The following is a 21,557-nucleotide window of genomic DNA, read 5'->3' on the forward strand; positions in this document are numbered from 1 at the left end:
GATTTTATTGAGAACCAGGATTCTCACTGTGGGCAAAAGAACATATAAATAAAAAAGGATGAAGGTAGAATGGTAGTTGTTGACTTTAAATAGGTGGTATTAATATTAACAGGATTTTTTAATGTATATATTTTTTCAAGAGTTCATGATTTTTGTTCTGTCAACTGAAAGGGCTTAGAAGCAATGATACTCCAATAGCAATGAACACATCTGGCATCTAGTTCTTGGTTTCTGAACACCATGCCCCACTTAAAAAAAAAAAAAAAAAAACAAGGAATATTTGGAGAAATGGATGATTTCAGGGCAGGAGCAGGGAAAGTAGAAGGTGAGCCTGGACATATTTTGTGCCATAAAGAAAAAAAAAAAAAACAAAAACTAAGAAGGCTAAAGAAAGGGTATGGGGAGGAAAATAATAGATGAGGGAAATTAAGAGATAACAACTTCCAGCTGCAAAGTGAGTGAGTCATGGGTATGAAATGTACAGTGTGGGGAATGCAGTCAATAACTATGAAAAATAAAAATAAAAATAATAAAGCATCTTAAAAAAATAAGACTAAAGAAAGCTCAAAGACTAATGGAAATGCCAAAAGGACACAGGAGGCAGCTTAAAGTGACTCCAACTGGCCAAATTAGTCACAATTTGAGCATCAAAATGAGTAACGACAATAATGGTCTGTAAAATATTAAGTTAAATTTTCCATTAGCCCAAAATAGTGGTAAATTGAAAAAGAAAACTAGAAATGGAAAGCTCTTCTTCAAAGAAGAATCCAGCTAATAATTACAGAAGGAATGATAGAATAAAAGAAAACAACCATTCTACAAGCCCCAGTGTAATCGTTGGTTCAGCTAAGGATTATCAATGGAGGTTAAACTACTGGGTAACATATTTGGGGGTAATAGAAAATTCACAAGATCTCCAAGTATCACCCCAGAGATTACTTACTAATTACAAAGCAGCAAATGTAGCTTTCCAATGGAGAGATCCAGCAGTCTCCACTTCAGGTGATCAGACTGAGGAACCACCAAGAGGGACAATTGGACAAGAAGGGCCTCCTGATGAGATCCACCAAAAAGCCACAATATCACCTGTGCAGGTTTCTCACATACACACAAAATAAGTTGAACCTGAATCTAACCATAAGTGAACAATCAGATAAATCTAGACGAGGGTTTCTCAATCTTGGTACTATTGTCATTTGGGGCTGGATAATTCTTTATTGTGGGAACTGTTCTGTGCACTGTTGGAAGTTTAGAAGCAACCCTGGTCTCTGCCCAGTACACGCCAATAGCACCTTGTTATAGATTGAATGTTTGTGTCCACCCAAAATTCATATGTTGCTGTCCTAATCCCCAAGTCAATAGTATTAGAAAGTAGGGCCTTGGGGAGGTGATGAGGTCATGAGGAATCAGCGTCCCTATAAAAGAGGCCTGAGGAAGTGCCCTCCCTCCTTTCATCATTTGAGATTATAGCAAAAAGAAAGTCTATGACCCAGGAAGTGGGCCTTCAGCAGTTACTGAATCTACTGGCACTTTGATCTTGGACTTTCCAGCCTCCAGAACTATGAGAAATAAATTTCTGTTGTTTATAAACCACCCAGTCTGTGATATTTTATTATAGCAGCCCAAAAGGATTAAGATTCACCTCCCCAGTTGTGATGATCAAAAATGTCTCAAAACACTGCCAGATTTCCCCTGCAGGTAAAATCACCCAAGCTGGAAAACACTGATCTAGAACATTCTACAAGAGAGGGCTCTTCCAAAAAAGTCTACATTGTGGGAGACTGGGGGGAAGGCAGGGGAAGAATTCTCTGTTTTAAAATTAAAGAGACTAGAAACATTAACAATCAAATGTAATAGGAAGATCTTGATTGGATCTTGGGTGTAAATGAAAAACTTCTATAAATGTCATATATCAGAGATTTGGGGAAATTTGAATATACATGGCATATTAGGTGATATAAATTTATTGTTAATTTTTGTAGGTGTAATAATGGTATTATGGTTACTTAGGAAATTCTTTACTCCAGCTTTGGAATATACATGCTAAAATATTTAAGGGAGAAGTATCACCTTGATTGCAACTTACTTCCAAATGGTTCAGCAAAAAATAAAGTATGTGGGGCAAGGGGAGAGGTGAGGGAAGGAAAGAGAGGGTGCACACACAAAGGCTGGCAAAATGTTAGCAACTGATGGGCTTCATGGAAGCAGATGGGTGTTCACAGTTACTAGTCTTCCAACTTTTAATCAAACTTGAAAATTTTCAGAATAAGACGTTGAGTAGAAATATGCTCAAATTCACGGAGAAAAAAAATTAGGTAAAGAGACTGGAAATCACATGAGGGACAGAATGTCGACGGAGGAGAGGAGACTGCTTAGGTGAGAGTCCTGGGGAAACAAAGTGGGTTGAGAAGGAGGAGAAAAACCAGTGTGAATCCAGGAAGCTCGAAAAGAAAGTGTTTCCAAAAGGACAGAGCGTCCAGCAGTATTAGATGCCGATGAGAAATTCCATAAGGTGCCCACAGAGGAGTCCAAGAAGCAAACGTGGGCTTGGACAAGATGTAGGTCAGTGGAGACCTTGGTACAATACCAGGGACAAAAGCCTGATTGAAGCAGTTGGTGGAAAACTTGGATGTGAGGGAGAGTGAGAGCAAGAATAGGCAATTCTCACCGTGAGGATTGTTTAGGAATGAGAACAGAGATGTGAGGCAAGAGTTGGAGGGCAGCATGGGCTGGGGGCAGGATTTTGTTTTACTTAGACAACATGTTTTTGAAGATAAGGGGTGTGAGTACATATTTCCGCACCAGTGGGAATGTCCCACTAGAATGTGGAAAAGGAGCGATTGCAAGAGTGAAGTCTTTGAGAGGATGAGAGGGGGGTGGGAGCCAGAGAACAAGTGGAAGGCTTGCGCTGGTGGGAAGAGGATGGCACAGCTCCTCTGCTGTGTCTGCTATCTCCAAGGATCACTGAACAAAGACACCATGGGCTGAGGAGGTGATGCTGGAGATCCGAGCAGAGAGAAGAATGAGATAGCATCTCAGAAAGTCGAAAAATGAATGTGCTGAGAAAGTGGAGGAGAAGAGTCCGGGCAGTGTTGCAAACTCACTTGAGCCTATGGCCATACATTGAAAGTGAATTCAGTCAGTGTCGGGAGGCGATGGTCTCACACGACAGTCACTTGTTTGGGCACAGGTGCAGAGTAAGAGACGAGATGGGGTTAACCAGTGATGGTGAGCTTTTCTATTTTTTACTGACTGTTCAGAAGCTGAACCCCTTTTCTATGTATCAGAACCCCATTCCCATATTTCCTGTATTTAGAACCCTTTCCCCATCTTAACAGTCCTGGTGAGTGGTATAGCCCTCCTCCCACCATAGAAGCTGACACTGCCTGATACTTACTTTCCCAGGTTCCTTTGCTGACAGGGCTGAGCACGTGACCTAGGTACAGCCAATCAAACGCACGGTCCTGAACTTCGAATCGGGAGCTAAGAGATAAGCAGAGACAGTGGAGTGTCATCACTGACAGTAGTAGAGATGGTGGCAGCAACGTTCAGCTTCTGGGACCAGCAGTGGCAACAATGCCAGTGGTAGCCTCCAGTTCTCAGTGCCATCAGCAATGTCACTGCACATTTACCCCTCTGGGAGGGCAGCAGAGGTGTCCTCTCCACTCTGGTCCTATGCCAGAATTTTGGTTGTGACTCTTAGCACATAACCACAAACCTGGTTCTCCAGCTCTCCCAACAACTCTTTGAGCCAACTAACGTCTATGCAATATAAATTACTTCATTTATAAAATGGTAGATGAATTATCATAAAGCCATGGAGTTCATTTACGGACTAAGTGAGCAAATTTGATTTTCTAAAACAAGCATATTTTGTGGTCTAAATGAACAAATACAATCTGTCATAATAAATATATTTTACAAGTTTTATGGTTATCCCAAGCCTGTGTTTAAAGGTTACCATCCTGTGAGATTAAACAGAAACACAAAAATCTCTTGTACTCTAATAGATGAATATCTCATGGAACATTTTCAGTTCCTTCTTTTTAAATACCAGTAAACACACGAGAAGGAACTACCATGACGATGACGAGGAAGCAGGCATGTATAATTGAATCATAAACCAGATCTTTGGTGACAGCTGGCTAGTCCCCAACAGTGCTCACTTTTTCTTCCTTCTCTTGCTAAGATGGTAATAACCAGCACAACACCTGCATTCTTAAATAATTTGGCAAATTATTTCCTTTCCAGCCTCCTCTCAAATTCCCATGTGGCCAACAGTTTCTTTTGATTTTAGCTAAGGCTGGATTCAAGTTTTGAGTCCTATGATGTTAAGTCTACATTTCTAGCAATTGTACTTTTTGCGGCTTGTGGTGGTGGTGGTGGTGGTAGTAGGTTTGTTGGGGTTTTTTTGTTTGTTTTTTTGTCTTATTGCATTGGCCAAAACCCTCAGGTCGTTATTAAGTAGTAAAAGTGAGATGATTGTGCAGGCAGCCGGTGTAAATCAATTCTCCAGCAAAGCTATGACTCTAGACTTTGGGAGGGAGCAAGATGGGTGGAATCTGACGTGTAACCCACAGTCTAATCTCTCATTTTGCTTATCTTAGCTCTTTATTTTGCCCCCTACCTGCAGTAATCCAACTTTCACTTCTCAGACCTTCTCTATCAGTTTTTCTGTTAATCCTCATTTTGTAAGTGAGGAATATGAACGTTCAAGGCTTTGAGTCTGAAGACACACAGCTAATTATGCTAGATTTTTGTGGCAGCAAGTCTAAACCCTTTTCAGAGTATTATTCTTCAGCTACTGAGTTCTGTGAGTTTGGGTTTTGTTCTAATTTAAGGTAGTCATGTTATTTTTCTATGTTTGTATAATGTAAATCACTTAGCCAATGAGGACAGGCCTTGATTAAATTCAACAATAAAATTAGTTAAGAGAAAGTTTTTTTAAAACACTGAAACTTTGTAAAATAACTTTTTCTCACTTACACACAAAAAAATTCTTATGGAGGTCCTAGGGATTGAACCCTGGACCTTGTGCATGCTAACTAAACACGTGCTCTACCACTGAGCTATACCTCCATTCCCCCAAAAATGTTTATTTTGGTAAAAGATTCAAATATGAAAACAATGAACAGCTAAGAATGTAAGAACATTCTAAAGTCACTGTATCTTCCAGAGAAATAGGAATATGCTTTACAAGCTATTCAGCATATTGTTTTTAATTTAACAAATACAATGGACATTTTTTCATTTCAGTACTTCTGGGTAAAACTCATTTTTGTAATATCTATAACATTTTAATACATAAATATTTATACTTTTTATTATCCATTACCTGTTGATGAATATTTGACTTGTTTCCAATTTAAACCAATGGTGCCATAATGAATAGTAACTTTGTAAACAGAGCTTTGGCCTGTGAATTTCAATAAACAAGGTCCCTGTAAATGAGCTATACTTTTAAAAAGTGGTGCATTTAAAAATATTTTTAGTGTAATTGCCAATTTTTTTCTCCAAAGAGATTTTGCCAACTTACATTCCCAGCAATAGTGTATAAAAGTACCCATTCCCCCCACACTCCTCACCACTGTTTGTTATCAGTCCTTTAAATTCTTGGCAATCTGATAAGTGAAAAATGATATGAAGTTTTATTTTGCATTCCTCTGATTCCTGGTTTATTCAGAAGCTAACTGCCCACTTTTATTTCTACTCTAGAATTGCCCGTTCATACCCTTTTACCTGTCCTTATCACTGAATTCTGCTTCATTGAATGGATGTACCACAGTTTATCCATTCTGCCTCATCAGTTTCTTTCACTGGTTTATTTACTTACAGGAGCGCTCTATATTTTATGGATAGTAATCCTCTGTTTTATATGTTACAAGTATGTTCTCCCCGACTCTTACTTATCTCTTAACTTTGTAATGTGTATTCAGTTATGAAAGATTTGGGGGTTTACTATATATCAAGTCAAGCTGGTAAATATTTTCCATATGGCTTCTAGTCTTTATAAATTTGTGTTGTAGTCTGCCATTTAACTAAATTGAGTTCAGTCTTAGATGATGAGAAGTTAGGCAGGTGAAGGCAAGGAAGGGCATTCCAAATGGAGAGACCAGAAAGACAACTCCACAGAAGGGAGCAGGTGGCTCACTTCCCTAGGCTGACTTTCCTCCAAATTGCTTCATTTCTGCCCCCGGGCCATGTGACTGTCCTGCCTCTCACCTTCAACAGTGTTTGGGTTTGGACAGCAAATGATACAGTTGCCCTTACTTGAGGGCCACAGTAAGGGAGTTGGATATTTTCTTAATGCAACGAGATGCCATTGGAGGGTTTTAGGCAGGAGGGTCAATGATCCCATATTGGATGCTTCCTTTGGCTACAACAGAGCTTTCTCCATTTCTGAAATAAGAGAGAGCAGCCGCCATGACCCAGCTTCTATTTCGAGGGATCTGCAAGCTGACCCACCTGAGTGTGACTTTATAACAAACCCTACAAGTTTGAAATACATGACATGTGGCTAACATATATTCTGCAGCTTGGCACTAGCCTCCTAGTGCGTAGATCAGATCCCTGCAAGTCCGGCAGGGTGCACCACTTGTAGGGTGGTGGTGGCTGCAGGTGGGCCTCCCCCACCCCTTCCCCACCCCTCCCCCACCCCTCCCCTGCCCCTCCTCCACCCCTCCCCCAGTCCCAGGTCCTGAGATACAAAATGAGATAGGATTTGATCTGCCCATCAGCCCTGGGGCCCTAGGAAGGGCAAATATGATCATCCCCATCTTACAGCCATGTAAGATGGTAGGCAGGAAACTGATGACAGGACCGGGGGCTGGCGGACGGGGCGGGGTGGGGGGGGCACCTGCAGCTTCTGGGGCTGGGGGTTAGCACACAGTGGCAACCGCGACCTTGGCTTTCACCGTATTGTGACGTATTGCAGCTAAAGTGGGCCCGGTGGAACACAGCTTCTGATTCTATTATCCGGTTTGCATACCCTTCAAGCCTAGACATGAGGCTTACAAAGATAAACAGATTGAAGATAAACCAATAAAGCCAGTACGAGCCCCAGACTAGGAAAGGGCAGACCTGAAGCCTTTCCTACGCCTGGTAGAAGTCCTTCTACAGCCAGGAGACGATGCAAAAACGATGATGAACTAATCATATCTGACAAAAATCTGGCAAACGAGCAACACAGCAAGAGAGAGAGAAATTATCAAATAGGCTGTTCGAAATACATGTTTATATTAACAATGCCTTTGACCCTGAGTGTATAGTCTGTTTTGAGAAAATAATAACAGTCGTATGAGTAATTATAAATAAGTAATGGGAATAATTGGTAGTATGTAGTCTACCAATTGGTAGTCTCTCAAAAATGTGTTGTTGTTAATCACCTAAATATGGAGATCAGTCGGTGAGAGCAAATTTCTTACTGAATCTGGGAATAATCTTAATCCTCCGCAGCACAATGTCTGACCCACGGCAGGTGCCCCCGAAATATGTGTTAAAAAATATTTGATGGGGGAGCATAAGATGGGGATGATCATATTTGCCCTTCCTAGGGCCCCAGGGCTGATGAGCAGATCAAATCCCACCTCATTCATATCTCAGTCCATCTCCTATTATTCTCACTGCAAGTGCCCAGCTCCGGCCTCACTTCTGATCACTTGGGAGGCCTGCATCACCTCCTTGCTGGTTTCCCCACCTCCCAGCTTTCTCACCTCTATTCCACTCTGACTCAGAGCCATCCTTCTAACGTGCCTAAAACCTTCGGTGGCTCCCCGCTCCTAGCTGGATTACAACCCACATTTCTTAGCCAGGTATACAAGGCCTTCAAGAAGACCATCCTGCCAATGTGCCCAGCCTTGCCTCACCTGGTCCCAAGCCCCCATCCCATCTCCCTCTTGATGCCCAACAGCCAAACTACTTACAGCTCCTTGAAGGTATCTCCAAGGCCATCGGTCCTGATGGCCACCTGACACATATCTCTGTTTATTCCTTCTAGTTCTTTGGACTTGAATCTAAATAGTATCTCTTCCAGCAAACCTTCCCTGACTCATCCCCTCCCAGATCTGGGCTGAAGACTGGCCCCCTTAGGGCCCCTGTCACAGTGTTTGTAATTTCTGGTTTTGTTTTTTGGTCTCCACTCCTTGAAAGCAGGATGGAGGTCTGTGACCAGAGCTTCAATGAAGAGGCTTCATTGAATACTTGCTGCATGGATAACTGGATGAAAGAATGAAATACTTGGCTTGGGCAGGGTATTTCAGACACCCATTTATTGTTATGATGTCAATCAAAGGCTCCCTGCAGATTCCTCACTGAGGAGGGTGAAACTTGCAGGAATCCATTCCCTGGGGACATCAGTCACGCTGCATGGCCCTAACCTTGCCTCCAGCTTTGGGTTTGGCCCCCATCTTTCTCAGGACCCTGCTGACTCCTACAGATACATCTGCTCTTTCTCTATCATCAGATTGCAAACTTGTGCCCAAAGCACCCTCCCTGCAGCAAGGGTCTGGATCTACAGGCTTGGGGAAGTCTTGGTCTTTTGCCCTGAACACACACAGGAAGCCCGCCAGGCAGGCAGGCAGTCACAGTTATATTTAGATTTCTGTCACCTGATGGGGTCATCCATTAATCAGGGCACAGTGGCAGCTGTAGCATTTCGGGAGTAAACGGAGGTGGGATCGGGGCAGTGAGGAAGGGGTAGGAAATCTGGGCATTGCCTCCAGGCTTGTTTAAGCAAGACATAGGGTGAGGATGAAAATGCGTGGCTTACCTTAAAGCTGGAAAGATGGAGGTCAGACCCAAGCGGGTACTGGGGCTTGAGGGAGAAATCACTGCCTGGCTCAGGCAGGGGAAAGGCGTCATTTGGGAGATCAGTAGGAAGAATGGCTCAGCTGGTCGGGCCCCTTTCCTGCCCTGGAGGCAGGCGGGGGCAGGATCTTGTGCCCCTTCCTGTCTGGCGAGCTGTGGCTGAGTGAGTGGCTCCCTGACAGGCAGTAACGCCCAGCTGCGGTCAGTAGAGAGAGCTGCGGTCACCAGGCCCCGTCCACAAGGGAGAAACCAGAAAGAAGCGGACATGCAGGATTTTTTTTTTTTCAAACCTCAAAGGCCTTCCTTGCCGCAGATTTGGTTTATTAAATGACTGCCCTGGGAGCCAGGGAATGGGCCCTAAATCGGTTGCTTTCCTTCCTTCTAACTCTAGAATCCATCCCCACTCTTCTGATGGGGCCACTGCAACCCTGGCTTGCCCCCTCCTCCCGGCTATTCCAGACCCTTCCCCGAGGTTCACTTTTCTACAACCAAATCCCATCTGAAACACCTAGTGCTACCCATCACCTCCAGGTCACCGATGTCCCTCAGTCTGGCTTTCAAAATCTCCTGTGTTTGGACACCCAGCCTTCCCCCCCCCCCACCTTTTTCTCAACAGCCTTCCTAAGGTATTAGTGACATGAAAGAAATTGCTCAGCTTTACACAATTTGGTTAAGTCATGACATATACACAAATATATATCCCAGAATCCAACACCACAGTCAAAATAATGAACATATTTATCACCCCCCCGAATTTCCTCATGTCCTTTTGTCATCCTTTTTTCCCACTCCTCCCCCCTCCCACAGCAACCACTGATACACTTTCTGTCACTATAGATTAGTTTGCAATTTGGGGGGCTTTATGCATAAATGGACTCAAACAGCACATGCCCCCTTTTGTCTGGCTTTTTTCACTCCACACAGTTATTCTGAGATTCATCCCCACCAGAGCGGGTATCAACAGTGCATTTCTCTTTTTTGCTGAGTTTAATATTTACCATTGTATGAATGTATTGCAACGTGTGATCCATTTACCTGTGGACGAATATTTAGACTACTCCCAGTATTTTAGGGGCTTTTCTTCTTTTCTTTTTCTTTTTTTTTTAATTTTTTACTGGAGTGTAGTTGATTTACAATGTTAGTTTCAGGTGTACAGCAAAGGGATTCAGTTATACATCTACATACATATATATTTTTTCTTTTCATATTCTTTTCCATTATATGTTTTTACAAGGAATTGAATGTAGTTCTCTGTGGTATACAGTAGGTCCTTGTTGTTTATCTATTTTATACATAGTAATGCGTGTCTGCTCCCAGTTTTTGACTGTAAAATAAAGCAGCTCTGAGTGTTTGTGTACAAATCTTCGCGTGGACATAAGCTTTCATTCCTCTAGAGTAAATAAGGGATCCAAGGGGTAGGGGAGATCATAGGGAGGGTATAGCTCAGTGGTAGAGTGTCTGCTTAGCATGCACGAGATCCTGGTTCAATCCCCAGTACCTCCATTAAAATAAATAAACCTAATTACCCCCCAAAAAAATTAAATTAAAAAAAAAGTTCCATTTCCAGGTATTCCCTGTCCTCATCGAGACTTGAATGGTGACTCTTTTTCATTGCTGCCATTCTAATAGGTGTGTAGATGTTTCATTGAGATTTTAATTTGCATTCCCCTAACCACTAGTGGTGTTGAGGATGTTTGCATGTGTTCATTTACCATGTGTATATCTTCTTTGGTGAAGTGTCTGTTCAAATATTTTCTACAATTTTTAATCGGATTGTTTGTTATCTTATCATTGAGAGAGATAAAAAAATCGTTTGTTTTCTTTTCAATTGAGACTCCTTTAAATACTCTGTATCCAAATCTTTATCAGATACAGGATTCTCAAATATCGTCTTCCAGTCTGTGGCTTGTCTTTTCATTCTCTTCACAGTGTCCGGTTCTAATTTTGATGAAGTCTGATTTACTGATTTTTTTTTTTCTTTTATGGATAGTGCTTTTGATGTAGCATCAAAGAAATCTGTGCTAAACCCAAGGTCAGGGAGAGTTTCTCCTGTGTTTTCTTCTGGAAGCTGTATAGTTTTAAGTTTTACATTTAGTTCTATGATTCATTTTGACTGTTTCGGTTTTGCTTTGTTGTTTTGGTTTTAGTTTGTTTTGTTTTGTTTGCATACAGATATTCCATGGTTTCAGCACTATTTTTTGCAAAGACTATTCTTTCTTTCTGCACTGAATTGTCTTTGCACCTTTGTTGAAAATCAATTGACCATAAATGTGTACATCTATTTCTGAACACTATTCTGTGCTGTTGACCTATTTAAAGAATTGAAAAACTATCCTTTCTCCAGTGAATTGCCTTTGCACCTTTGTCAAAAACCAACTGACCATATACATGCAAGTCTATTTCTTGAGTCTCTATTCTGTTCCACTGATCTATTTGCATATTTGATACATTTGCACTGATGACACATTTTTTTTTTTTATTACATGAGCTTTATAGTAAGTCTTGAATCAAGTAGTATGAAGTCCTTCAACTTTCTTCTTCTTCCATGTTATTTTGGCCATTCTAGGTCCATATAAATTTTAGAATCAGCTTGTCCTACCAAAAAAGCCCACTGAGATTTTGACAGGAGCAGTGTTGATTTTGTAGGTCAACTTGTGGAGATTCGACACCTTACCAACACTGAGTCTTTGAACCATGAATATAACATAGGCCTCTATTTAGGATTTCTCTAATTTTTCTGTAGTCTTCAATGCACAGGTCTTAACACATTTTTGTCAGATGTCTCCTTAAGTATTTAATATTTTTATGTTATTTTGAAAATTTTCAATCTCTGACTGATCATCTCTATTATATAAAAATACAATTTAGTTTTGTATTGTATCCTGCAACATTATTAAGCTCACTAATTCGAGTATCTGTTTTGTTGACCTATAGAATTCTAGAAAATTTCTTCCTTTCAGTACTTTTAAATTGTTGTTCCCTTATCTTCTGGATCACCTTGATTCCAGCAAGAAGATTGCTGAAATTTGTGCTTCTCTAGCCATAATGTGCCCTTTTTCTCTCTGGCTGCTTTTAGATTTTCTCTTTATTGCTAGTTTTAAATAGTTTGATTATGATGTCATTTGGTATCATTTTCTTCATGCTTCTTGTGCTTTTGGCTCATTGAGTTTCTTGGATCTGTGGGCTTATAGTTTTCATCAGATTTGAAAAAATCATATCTATTGTTTCTTTGAATATTTTTTCTGCACTTCCTCCTTTTAGGACTCGGTTGCATGTATATTAGCCTTCTTGAAGTTATCCCACACTGTGTTTCTTTCTTTTCAGCCTTTTTCCCTCCACGTTTCTTTGTGGATAGTTTCTCTTACTGTGAGAATTAGAGCTCACTAATCTTGTCTCCTGCAGTGTCTAATCTGCTTTGAACTCCATTCAGTGTATTTTTCCTCTTTAGAAGTTTGATTTGGGTCATATGTGTCTTCAGCGTCTCTCCTGAACACCCTCTTCTCCAGTAATGCCATCACCTCTGTCATTCCTGTGTCTCTTTCGAGTGATTGATATTTCTCCCTATTATGAGTTGCAGTTTCCTGATTCATCACATGCTTGGTAATTTTTCATTAGGGGATGTCATTTCAGATAAAATCAAAACCTCTCTGAGGCAATGACATTAGATTGGAGACTGACTATTCAGAAGCAGCCAGCAGCCTTCTTCATCTGGACTGACACTGGTAAGAAGAAAGTGTATCTCCCTTTAATCTGTATTTCCCTGATTACTGATGAGGCTAAGTATCTTTCCAGGCTTGGCCATTTGAATTTTAAAAAGAAGACATTCTTTTTTTTTTTTTTTGGCCCATTTTACCCCTATTATTTTGTGAATCTTTCACATCGATTTGTAATAGTTTTTTAATATATTAAGGCAAGTAAGTCTTGACACATAGTACAGATATTTCTCACAATTTGTCTTTTGTGTTTCAAAGTTGAGCTCTTCCCTACGCCTGAAAGGCAGCTAATTCTTACTCTCCGTTATTCCAACCTCCCTTATGATGCTCCATTACTCCCCAAAACCCTTATCACCTGCCATATTACATATTCATTTGTGTTATGTTTTCTTTTGTGATTGTCTGCTAACTAGAAAATAAACTGTATAAGGGTAGAGATGTATCTGTTTTATTTACTGTGTGTCCTCCGAGCATCAAGAACAGAGCATGTGATAAGTGCTTATTAAATATATTTTGGGGATTAAAAGTGTTCATCTTGTTTTAATGTAGTTTTTTTTTTTTTTCATTAAAATGGATCACCTTTTCCATTATGATTTCTGACTCTAAGATATCGTTCCCATTTCAAGAATATTTGTTTTATTTTTGCTTGTTTGGGGTATTTTTCGGGGGGGGGGGAGTAATTAGCTGCATGTATGTAGGTATTTATTTATTTATTTATTTAATGGCAGTGCTGGAGATTGAACCCAGGACCTTGTGCATGCTAAGCATGTGCTGTACCACTGAGCTATACCCTCCCCCCTGAGCCAATGAATTTTTAACGGTTCGAATTTCAAATTTTGTACAAAGTGAAGTGAAACAATAAAAAAGATAAGAGCAGGGGTTGGTGAGGAGAATTGGAGAGAGATTTCTGATCAGGATCGTCTTTCCTTACCTGGGTTCTCAGCTCTCCAGGAGATATCTGCTTTCCTTCGCTCCTCCCCTGAACCCAAAGACCTGAAATTCCCATGGTTTCTGGGCTGGGGGAGCAGGCTGGGTAAGCAAGGTTCCGCCAGGCTCAAAGGCAGCTGGGCGAGTCTCTAGTCTGACATTGAGCCAGTGTGGTGGTGAAGGGCGCCATCTGGTGGTAGACATGAGAATGCCTCCAGACGCTCAGTAATTTATCCTTTCCGTTGAGAATCCCAGGAAGACGCTGGATGGAGGTTGAGGCAGGGTTTAAATGGATGAGCCAGGCTTTAATTTTTCGAGAATCTCTTCAGCTTAGGGGGTACTGAGATGGTTCCTTCCCCACCTCAGCTTTGGGGGTGCCAGGGCAGCAATCACAGGCAGAGCTCCCCTGGTTGCGCTCCTAGGGACTCCAGAATGTCCCATGCCCGCAGGCAAGGAATTCCCTCACAGAGTCCCCAGATTCCTCCTTCAGGGTCAACCTTGTCCTTTCCACTTCTGGAATGTACATCCCTCCATTCAGGCCCAGCCCTCAGGGCCTCCTTCGCCTAGAGAACACCCAAGGCAGCCCCTGGTCTGAGTGGTCCAGCCTGGGTCAGACTGCCTGAGTGACCCTGGTGCCACATGCCTGCAGCTCAGCCTGCATCTCCACACTGTGGCTCTCCTGCCCACGGCAGCTCTGGGTTCGAGCCTTGCTTTGTGGCTTCCCCTTCCTGGCTGCACCTGAAGCCAACCCTCAGCTCTTTCACATCAGTTTCATTGTAAAATTCAGCAGTGATTCAGGCAGTAACAACGTAACAACTGAAGCTCTAGTACCTTCCAGACCTTTGCTCGGTCTTATTCCTGAAGCCCTTCCTCTCTCAGAAGCTCCACTGACCTACCCTTCTTTCTAATTCCTTTGCCTCAACCCTGCCATTTCTCATGTAGAGGGGGTAAAGATTGGTTCAGTGGATAACTGCATTGTCTAAATTCTAGAGGTTATCCCTCTGAGCTTTCTGATCCCAGTTCACTGTAGTGTAGAGATAACTGGCAGCAAGATGAAAATAATTCTTATCTATAGGTATGGAAATTCTGTCCTGTCCCTGTTTCAAGAGATTGAAATGATTTTCCTCCCGCCCCACCCTCTTTGTGGAAAAACCGGTTTGGCTCAGCTTTGCACATTCCTTTCAATACTCCTGGTCTATAAATCTGTCTGTTCTTTGGGTTTTCTTTTAAGTCTGCTCGAACACCTGCCTGGTTATCTCATGGATTACTTAGTAGAATAAAATCTTTAACATGTGCTTATTTTTCCATCGGCAGGAGATTCATGATTTTGTCTTTGATTGAAAATAATCTTTGAACACTGAACTGGGTAGGCTCTGCACCCAGAAAAGCTCAGCTCCCTGGCATTGAGACCTGGAGAGGTCTCTTATCAGGGGGAACAACAGAAGTGACTGGGTTCCTCTTCAGTTGCCCTCTGGCCTCTGGTGGAGATCTCACCTCTGTGTCCTGGTCCCCACAGGGAGCAGCATGTGGGACTGGTGATTGTGTCATGAAGGCAAAGTTGCGATTTTTCTGGAGCGGTGGGAGGAGGCTTGCTTTGAAAGTTTCCGTATTGTTTTGCCCTAAAGCAGTTCAAGGCTAGCTCCTGGCCATCCATGCACTTGCCAGGAGCTAAAATGGTTGGCTTTTGAAGGCTTTAAAAATGTTTTAGCCTTCTTCAAGAAAAAGTTGCTACCAGAGGAAACATTCTCTGACGTAAATCTTAGCAATGTTCTCCTAGGGAAGTCTACCCAGGAAAGAGAAATAAGAACAGAAATAAACAAATTGGACCTAAATTAAACATATAAGCTTTTGCACAGCAAAGGAAACCATAAGAAAAACAAAACAACAACCTATGGAATGGGAGAAAATATTTGCAAATGATGCAACTGACAAAGGTTTAATTTCCAGAATATATAAACAGCTCATATAACTTAATAACAAGAAAACAAACAACCCAATCCAAAAATGGGCAGAAGACCTAAACAAGCACTTCTCCAATGAAGACATACAGATGGCCAATAGGCACATGAAAAAATGCTCAATATCATTAATTACCAGAAAAAATGAAAATCAAAACTACAATGAGATATTACCTTACACCAGTCAGAAGGGCCAGCATTAAAAAAAAAATCCACAAATGATAAATGACGGAGAGGATGTGGAAAAAAGGGAACCCTCCTACACTGCTGGTGGGAATGAAGTTTGGTGCAGCCACTATGGAAAACAGTATGGAGATTCCTCAAAAAACTAAAAATAGACTTAGCATATGATCCAGCAATCCCACTCCTGGGTATATATCCAGAGGGAATTCTCATTCGAAAAGACATGCACCCCAATGTTCATATATACAATATATATATATATATATACACTATATACAATAGCCAAAGTCATGGCGGCAACCTAAATGTCCATCAACAGATGACTGGATAAAGAAGTTATGGTATATTTATACAATGGACTACAATGGAATACTACTCAGGCATAAAAAAGAATAAAATAATGCCATTTGCAGCAACATGGATGAACCTGGAGATTGTCATTCTGAGTGAAGTAAGCCAGAAAGAGAAAGAAAAAGACCATATTGCGGCAGAAGGGAAGGGGGCAGGACACAGCCATTCAAGGAAAGACAGCAATTAACACCAAAATGGTGGGAAATTCAACTTCCATTAGGCCTTGAGGCTCAAGATGGTGGGAGAGTTGACTTCTAGTAGACCTTGAGCTTCATTATATGCTCATTGTAATATATTAGCATGATAAATAACATGCCTGCTGGAGCCGTGACATTTCCACAGCTAACTATAAAAGGTCAAAGAGTGGGCGGTAGCCCAATTCCTGGGAATCTCAGCCCCTTTACCAGGGTAGTTGGAATGGTCCTCCCACTTGCTGGCATGTGAAGCTACCAAGCCCATAAAAACTGGCAAAACCATGCCTCTTGGCCTCTCTCACTCCCTTGTCTTTGGAGACAGGCTGCACTCTGTCTATGGAGTTTGTAGCTACTTTTACTTTAACCTGAGCCTCCAACTCTCACGCCTCGTGGCCTTTCTCTAGCCGTTTGAAACAGCCTACACTCTGTACAGTATGTATCTCTCTAAATAAATCTACCTTTAATCTAAATAAATCGCTCTTGAATTCTTTCCTGAATGAAGCCAAAAGCCCACTACTTGACAGGGCGCATCCCAAGGACTCAACCAAGACCAGGGTCATGGCCCTCCTCTCACCCTACATTTGGTTTTTTTTTCCTTGCATCAATATTATATCACTCATATGGAATCTTAAAAAAAAAAAAGAAAAGAAAAAAGAGGATGCTAATGAACTCATCTACAAAATAGAAACAGACTTGCAGACATAGTAAACAATCTTATGGTTACCAGGGGAAAGGGGTGGGAAGGGATAAATTTGGGAGTCTGAGAACTGCAAATGTTAACCACTATATATAAATAGATTTTTAAAAAATTTCTTCTGTATAGCACAGGGAATTATATTCAATATCTTGTAATAACCTTTAATGAAAAAGAATATGAAAGTTAATCTATGTATACATATACATATGACTGGGAGGTTATGCTGTACATCAGAAAGTGATACATTGTAACCGACTATGTTTCAATTTTTAAAAAGTTGCTACCAGGGGCCTGGGTGGGAGGGGGAACGAGGAGTTTGTATTTAACAGGGACAGAGTTTCAGTTTGGGATGATGAAAAAGTTCTGGAGACGGATAACGGTGAAAGTTGCAGACAGTGTGAATGTACTTAATGTCATTGAACTGTATGCTCCAAAATGGTTAAAATGGTAAATTTTATGTTATGTATATTTCACCAAAGTTAAAAAGAAAAAGTTGCTAATTTGAATACTCTTCTGGGTGGGTTCCTGTGGGGAAAGCAGAAATTGGACAAGATTTCACAGCTTTCGTGTGTATGTGTGATTTTTAAAAATAAACCTTCCTCCTCCCACCCCACTCCCTCAGTTCTCAACCAAACAACAAATAATGATGGTGACTCACCATCTAGAATGTTCCACAGAATGGAATGGAGGAGATAAAAAGAAGGAGCCAGCAGTGTGAGGGGAGATGGGTCTGCCTGTCAATAGGATACTCGCTATTGTTCCAAAAGGATTGTTCGGGTAGCAAATGATCTTGAAACCATCTTTGAACTGGCTTAGGCATAAGCAAGAAGGTTTGGTAGGATTCTGGAGGTGCTGGAGGGGTAACAATTTCCTGTTGTTGCTGTAGCCAATTACCACAAATCTGCTTAAAACAACACAAATGGAATCTCTTACAGTTCTGGACATTGGGCGTCTAATGAGTTTTCATATGTTTGCCAATTGCTTGTATTTCTGCCATGAATTGCCTCTATAGCTTTTGCCCATCTATTGGGATGTTTATTTTATTTCTTTTTTTAAAGTTAAATTTATTCATTTCACTATTTTTTTAATTAATGTTTTTGTGGGGAGAGGGAGGTAATTAGGTTTATTTATTTATTAAGTGGAGGTACAGGGGATTGAACCCAGGGCCTCACGCATGCTAAGCATGCGCTCTGCCACTGAGCTATACAATCCCTCTCATTTTATTTCTTATTAGCTTGCGAGATGTTTTCAAATTGGAAACATCAACACCTTCCCCTTTATGCGCCAAATATTTTCCCCATTCAGTCTTCTTTCTTTCAACCATGTATCTGGTTTGTCTTATCCTTCAGAAAACTTTTAAAATATAATCAAATGTGTCAATGCTTTCTTTTACAGTTTTGGCTTTGTAGCAAACTTAGAAAGTCTTTCTATACCCAGGATAATTTTAAAAAGAAAAGTTTAAAAAAAGAAAGGAAATCCATATTTTCTTCTGGTACTCCTCCAATTTCCTGTTTTAAAGTTAAACCTTTGCTCTACCTGGAATGTGTTTTCCTGTAAGAAGTGAGATTGGAATTGAGCTAAGTAGTCTTTCAAAGTGACCAGCCAGGATCATGAAAAAAATAATCCGTCTTTTCCTGATGGATTTGATCTGAAATCCAGCCGTTATCACATCCTAAACTCCCAAGCATCAGGACTCTCCATTGTGATCGCTGGCACAGTTGTCCTGACTGTAATAACCTACCCACTTGTCTTTATCTCCATTGGACTGTGAGTCACCTGAAGATGCGGACTTGGTCCTGTTCAACCTTATACTCGGTGCTCAGCACATAGGAGACACTCAATAAATATTTGGTCAAATAAATGAATACTGACAGATGGGGTCATGCGGCACCATTGATGCTTTTCCCCAGAGGGTCCTACTCCTCCTTTCCCAGTGCGAATGAACAGCCACCTCTCATCTCCACGGAGGATGTGCAGGCAAAGGTACGGTTTCAGAGGCAGTTAGGCAATGCAAGGGAGACTCCTGTGCGCGTGGCCAAACCTTGTTTGCATTTCAGGCTGGGTGAGCTCCCTAGAAAGCCACCTGAGTGGCAGGGCACATGCAGCAAGGCCGTGGGCAGATTGTGCAGTCATTTCATGGACTGGATAATGATTGTAAGTCTTCATGGAGGGGGAGGATATAGCTCAGTAATAGATTGTGTGCTTAGCAGGCATGAGGTCCTGGGTTCAATCCCCAGTACCTCCATTCAAATAAGTAAGTAAACAAATAAACCTAATTACCTCCTCCCAAAACAAAAAGAAGCAAAAATAAAATACATATTTTAAAAGGCTTCATGAAAAACGCTATACTATAGTCCAAAATAGGAACTGTGGTGTTTTCCTTCCTTCGTTTCTTTCTTTTGGCTTAAGGTAGTTTGATAATTTGAACCATAGGGTGATGAGGTTGTTGGATTTTCTGTAAGGGGCTCAATAAGAAGGCATATTAGAACCATGAATAAGAGAGAGTTTTCTATCCAAGTCATGCCACTGTGTTTCAAGACATCTGCGTCCTGGTTCAGTGGAAAGAGCCACTCTATTCACATTTGGGGGGAGGACCTCACTCAGATCTGAGTTTGCCAGATGGAGTGCCTTCCCCCTTGTACCACATTGCCCAACTGTGCCCTATTGTTCAAGGTATCAAACTAGATTGAGCTTCCAGCCTCCACCCTTCAGTGGCCACTCCCTCCAAGGGGACACCTACCACCATGAGGGCTTTCTTCCACACTGAGAACTTCCACCCATTGATTTCGATTCTGTGTTTTGATGCCACACATCAAATACTAGTGGAACCTTCTTTCCTTTGTCAGCAATTTTGTGATCAGAAGGCAGAAATCACAGCCCCTGGATATGTTATTCCTACCCATATGGCCCCCCTACATCCCTGTCTTCAGTTTTTGCTCATGGAAGGGATTAATTGACACCTGTGAAGTGGCACAAAGGGTAAGACCCTCATTTTATATGTGGCTTGGGTGCCTTAGTGAGAAGAAACAACACAGCAGAGGCTGTGTGCCACCTGCCCAGATGTTGACAAGGACACTGAATCATGGGGTGAGGAATGGACTAGATTCCCTTCCAAGGTCCCTCTAGCCAGATGGTCTCTGGTTCTGTGACTTTGAAAGGTCAACATCTTAAGTGTCCAGCCGTCCACTTGAGAGGTCAGGCTGGACCAGAATCCTAAAGAGGAGAAGAACTCTCCACAGATGACCACCAGAGGGTGCCCTCCATTTCTTTGACCCCTGCAGGGAACTCTTTAGCTGCCCAGACCTGCAGGCAGCAGTTCAGATGTGCACAAAGAAGGCCAAACAGACCACCCCAACTTTCTGTCCTCCTCCTGTGGTTGGAAGACAGTGGTGGAGCCAAAGGAAGAGTGTGGGCCACAAGGAAGCGAGCAGGTCAAAATGACCTGGTGGGAGCCCTGAACTTTGCTCTCAGCCTCCATCTGCCAACACATTCAGTCCCCACCAGCCACACAACCATCTGCTACTCTCCAAACACTCTGGAGATGATCCATCCACATTCTCTCCACTTGGTGAGCTCCTACACAATCTTCAAGGCCCAGCTCAAATGCCCTCTCAGCCCTCCCATTTTGTGTTCCCATGGCACCAGCATTCATTGCTTTCAATACTAATTACTCATGTGCCCTTCTGTCCCAGAGAACATGAGTTCTGCCAGGGACAACTTGCTCAGCTCCAAGCAGAGACTTGTGAGCATAGGGCCTGGCACAAAGCAAAAAGCACTGCACCTCACCAGCATTATATCATGTTTCCACCTTCCTCCGCCACTTGGAGAGGTTTCCCTGAGGGCACGGTCTGATGCCTCTCTCTGGGCCTGGGCCTCACGCCGCCCAGCACAGGGCCTGGCAAAGTAGGCTCTCAAGTTTGCTAGAATGAAGTTGCCTCCTTTGGAGTATGTAACTTGCTTCTTCTCCCTGCAGACGGCGTGGCTTCTTTTTTCAGTCTACACACATCTATCAGGCATTTTCTATTGTGCCCTGGATGGACCGAGCTGGGTGCCAGAGTGGGGGACAGAAGTTGAGGAGGTGTCCTGTCCCAGCTGGGAGGAGGAGACAATAACAGAAGAGACACATAGAGCCCAACCCCTGGACCTCCTTAATGTTTATCAACCTCTTTCATTTTACAGATGAGGAAACTGAGGCTCAGGGAGGGGAGAGGTTCACATGGGAAGTTGTTGGCAGACTGAGCCCTTCATTCTGATTTCCTGACACTCCTGCTTGGATTTGCTGCAGGTCTTTTGAGTTTGCTGCGTCACAGCTAAACACAACCGTCCCAGAGGCTTAGCCAGTTCCTTTATTGTATGAATCCATGAAACACAAACCAAGGAGTTCCCATTTTGGTCGCAGAAGATGAGCTCTACCCACAGAAGCAATTGTTTGTTTCTCAAAAGATCATTTAAAATGTGCTCGTAGAGAGGTTTTTGAGCAGCTAAACTTTGGATCGACCCTAATAAGAAAGAACCTAGACTTTGCAAATGGACAGACCTGGGTTCAAGGTCCCTCCCAGGCTGTGCAGAGCTGATTCATGATGTAACCTCCCAGACCCTCAATGTTCTCACCTGTAAAATGGAGATGATACTATTCCAGGTAAGGGAAGACGAGGTGAGATAAGGAATGGAGAACACCAGTTTCGGGCCCTGGTCCCCAGCAGGTGCTCACTAATGGGATTTATCAGTT

At 42.1% G+C, this 21,557-nt stretch overlaps 1 protein-coding gene across 4 annotated transcripts in view; it reads right to left on the minus strand.

The window, feature by feature from the left end:
• The window catches only part of RABEP1 (rabaptin, RAB GTPase binding effector protein 1), a 175,377-nt gene that overhangs the window by 86,306 nt on the left and 67,514 nt on the right, over positions 1-21,557 (minus strand). For 2 of the 4 annotated variants that reach the window (XM_032498489.1, XM_032498486.1), the window contains one exon: positions 3,398-3,483. In XM_032498489.1, the coding sequence (XP_032354380.1) occupies positions 3,398-3,483 (86 nt within the window). Of the gene's footprint in view, positions 1-3,397; positions 3,484-7,922; positions 7,984-8,767; positions 9,088-21,557 lie in introns of those variants that run through there. The other 2 variants (XM_032498484.1, XM_032498485.1) reach the window with 2 other exon arrangements.

This window comes from Camelus ferus, chromosome 16 (genome assembly GCF_009834535.1).
Source record: "Camelus ferus isolate YT-003-E chromosome 16, BCGSAC_Cfer_1.0, whole genome shotgun sequence".
In the NCBI taxonomy this organism is placed as follows: Eukaryota; Metazoa; Chordata; class Mammalia; order Artiodactyla; family Camelidae; genus Camelus; species Camelus ferus.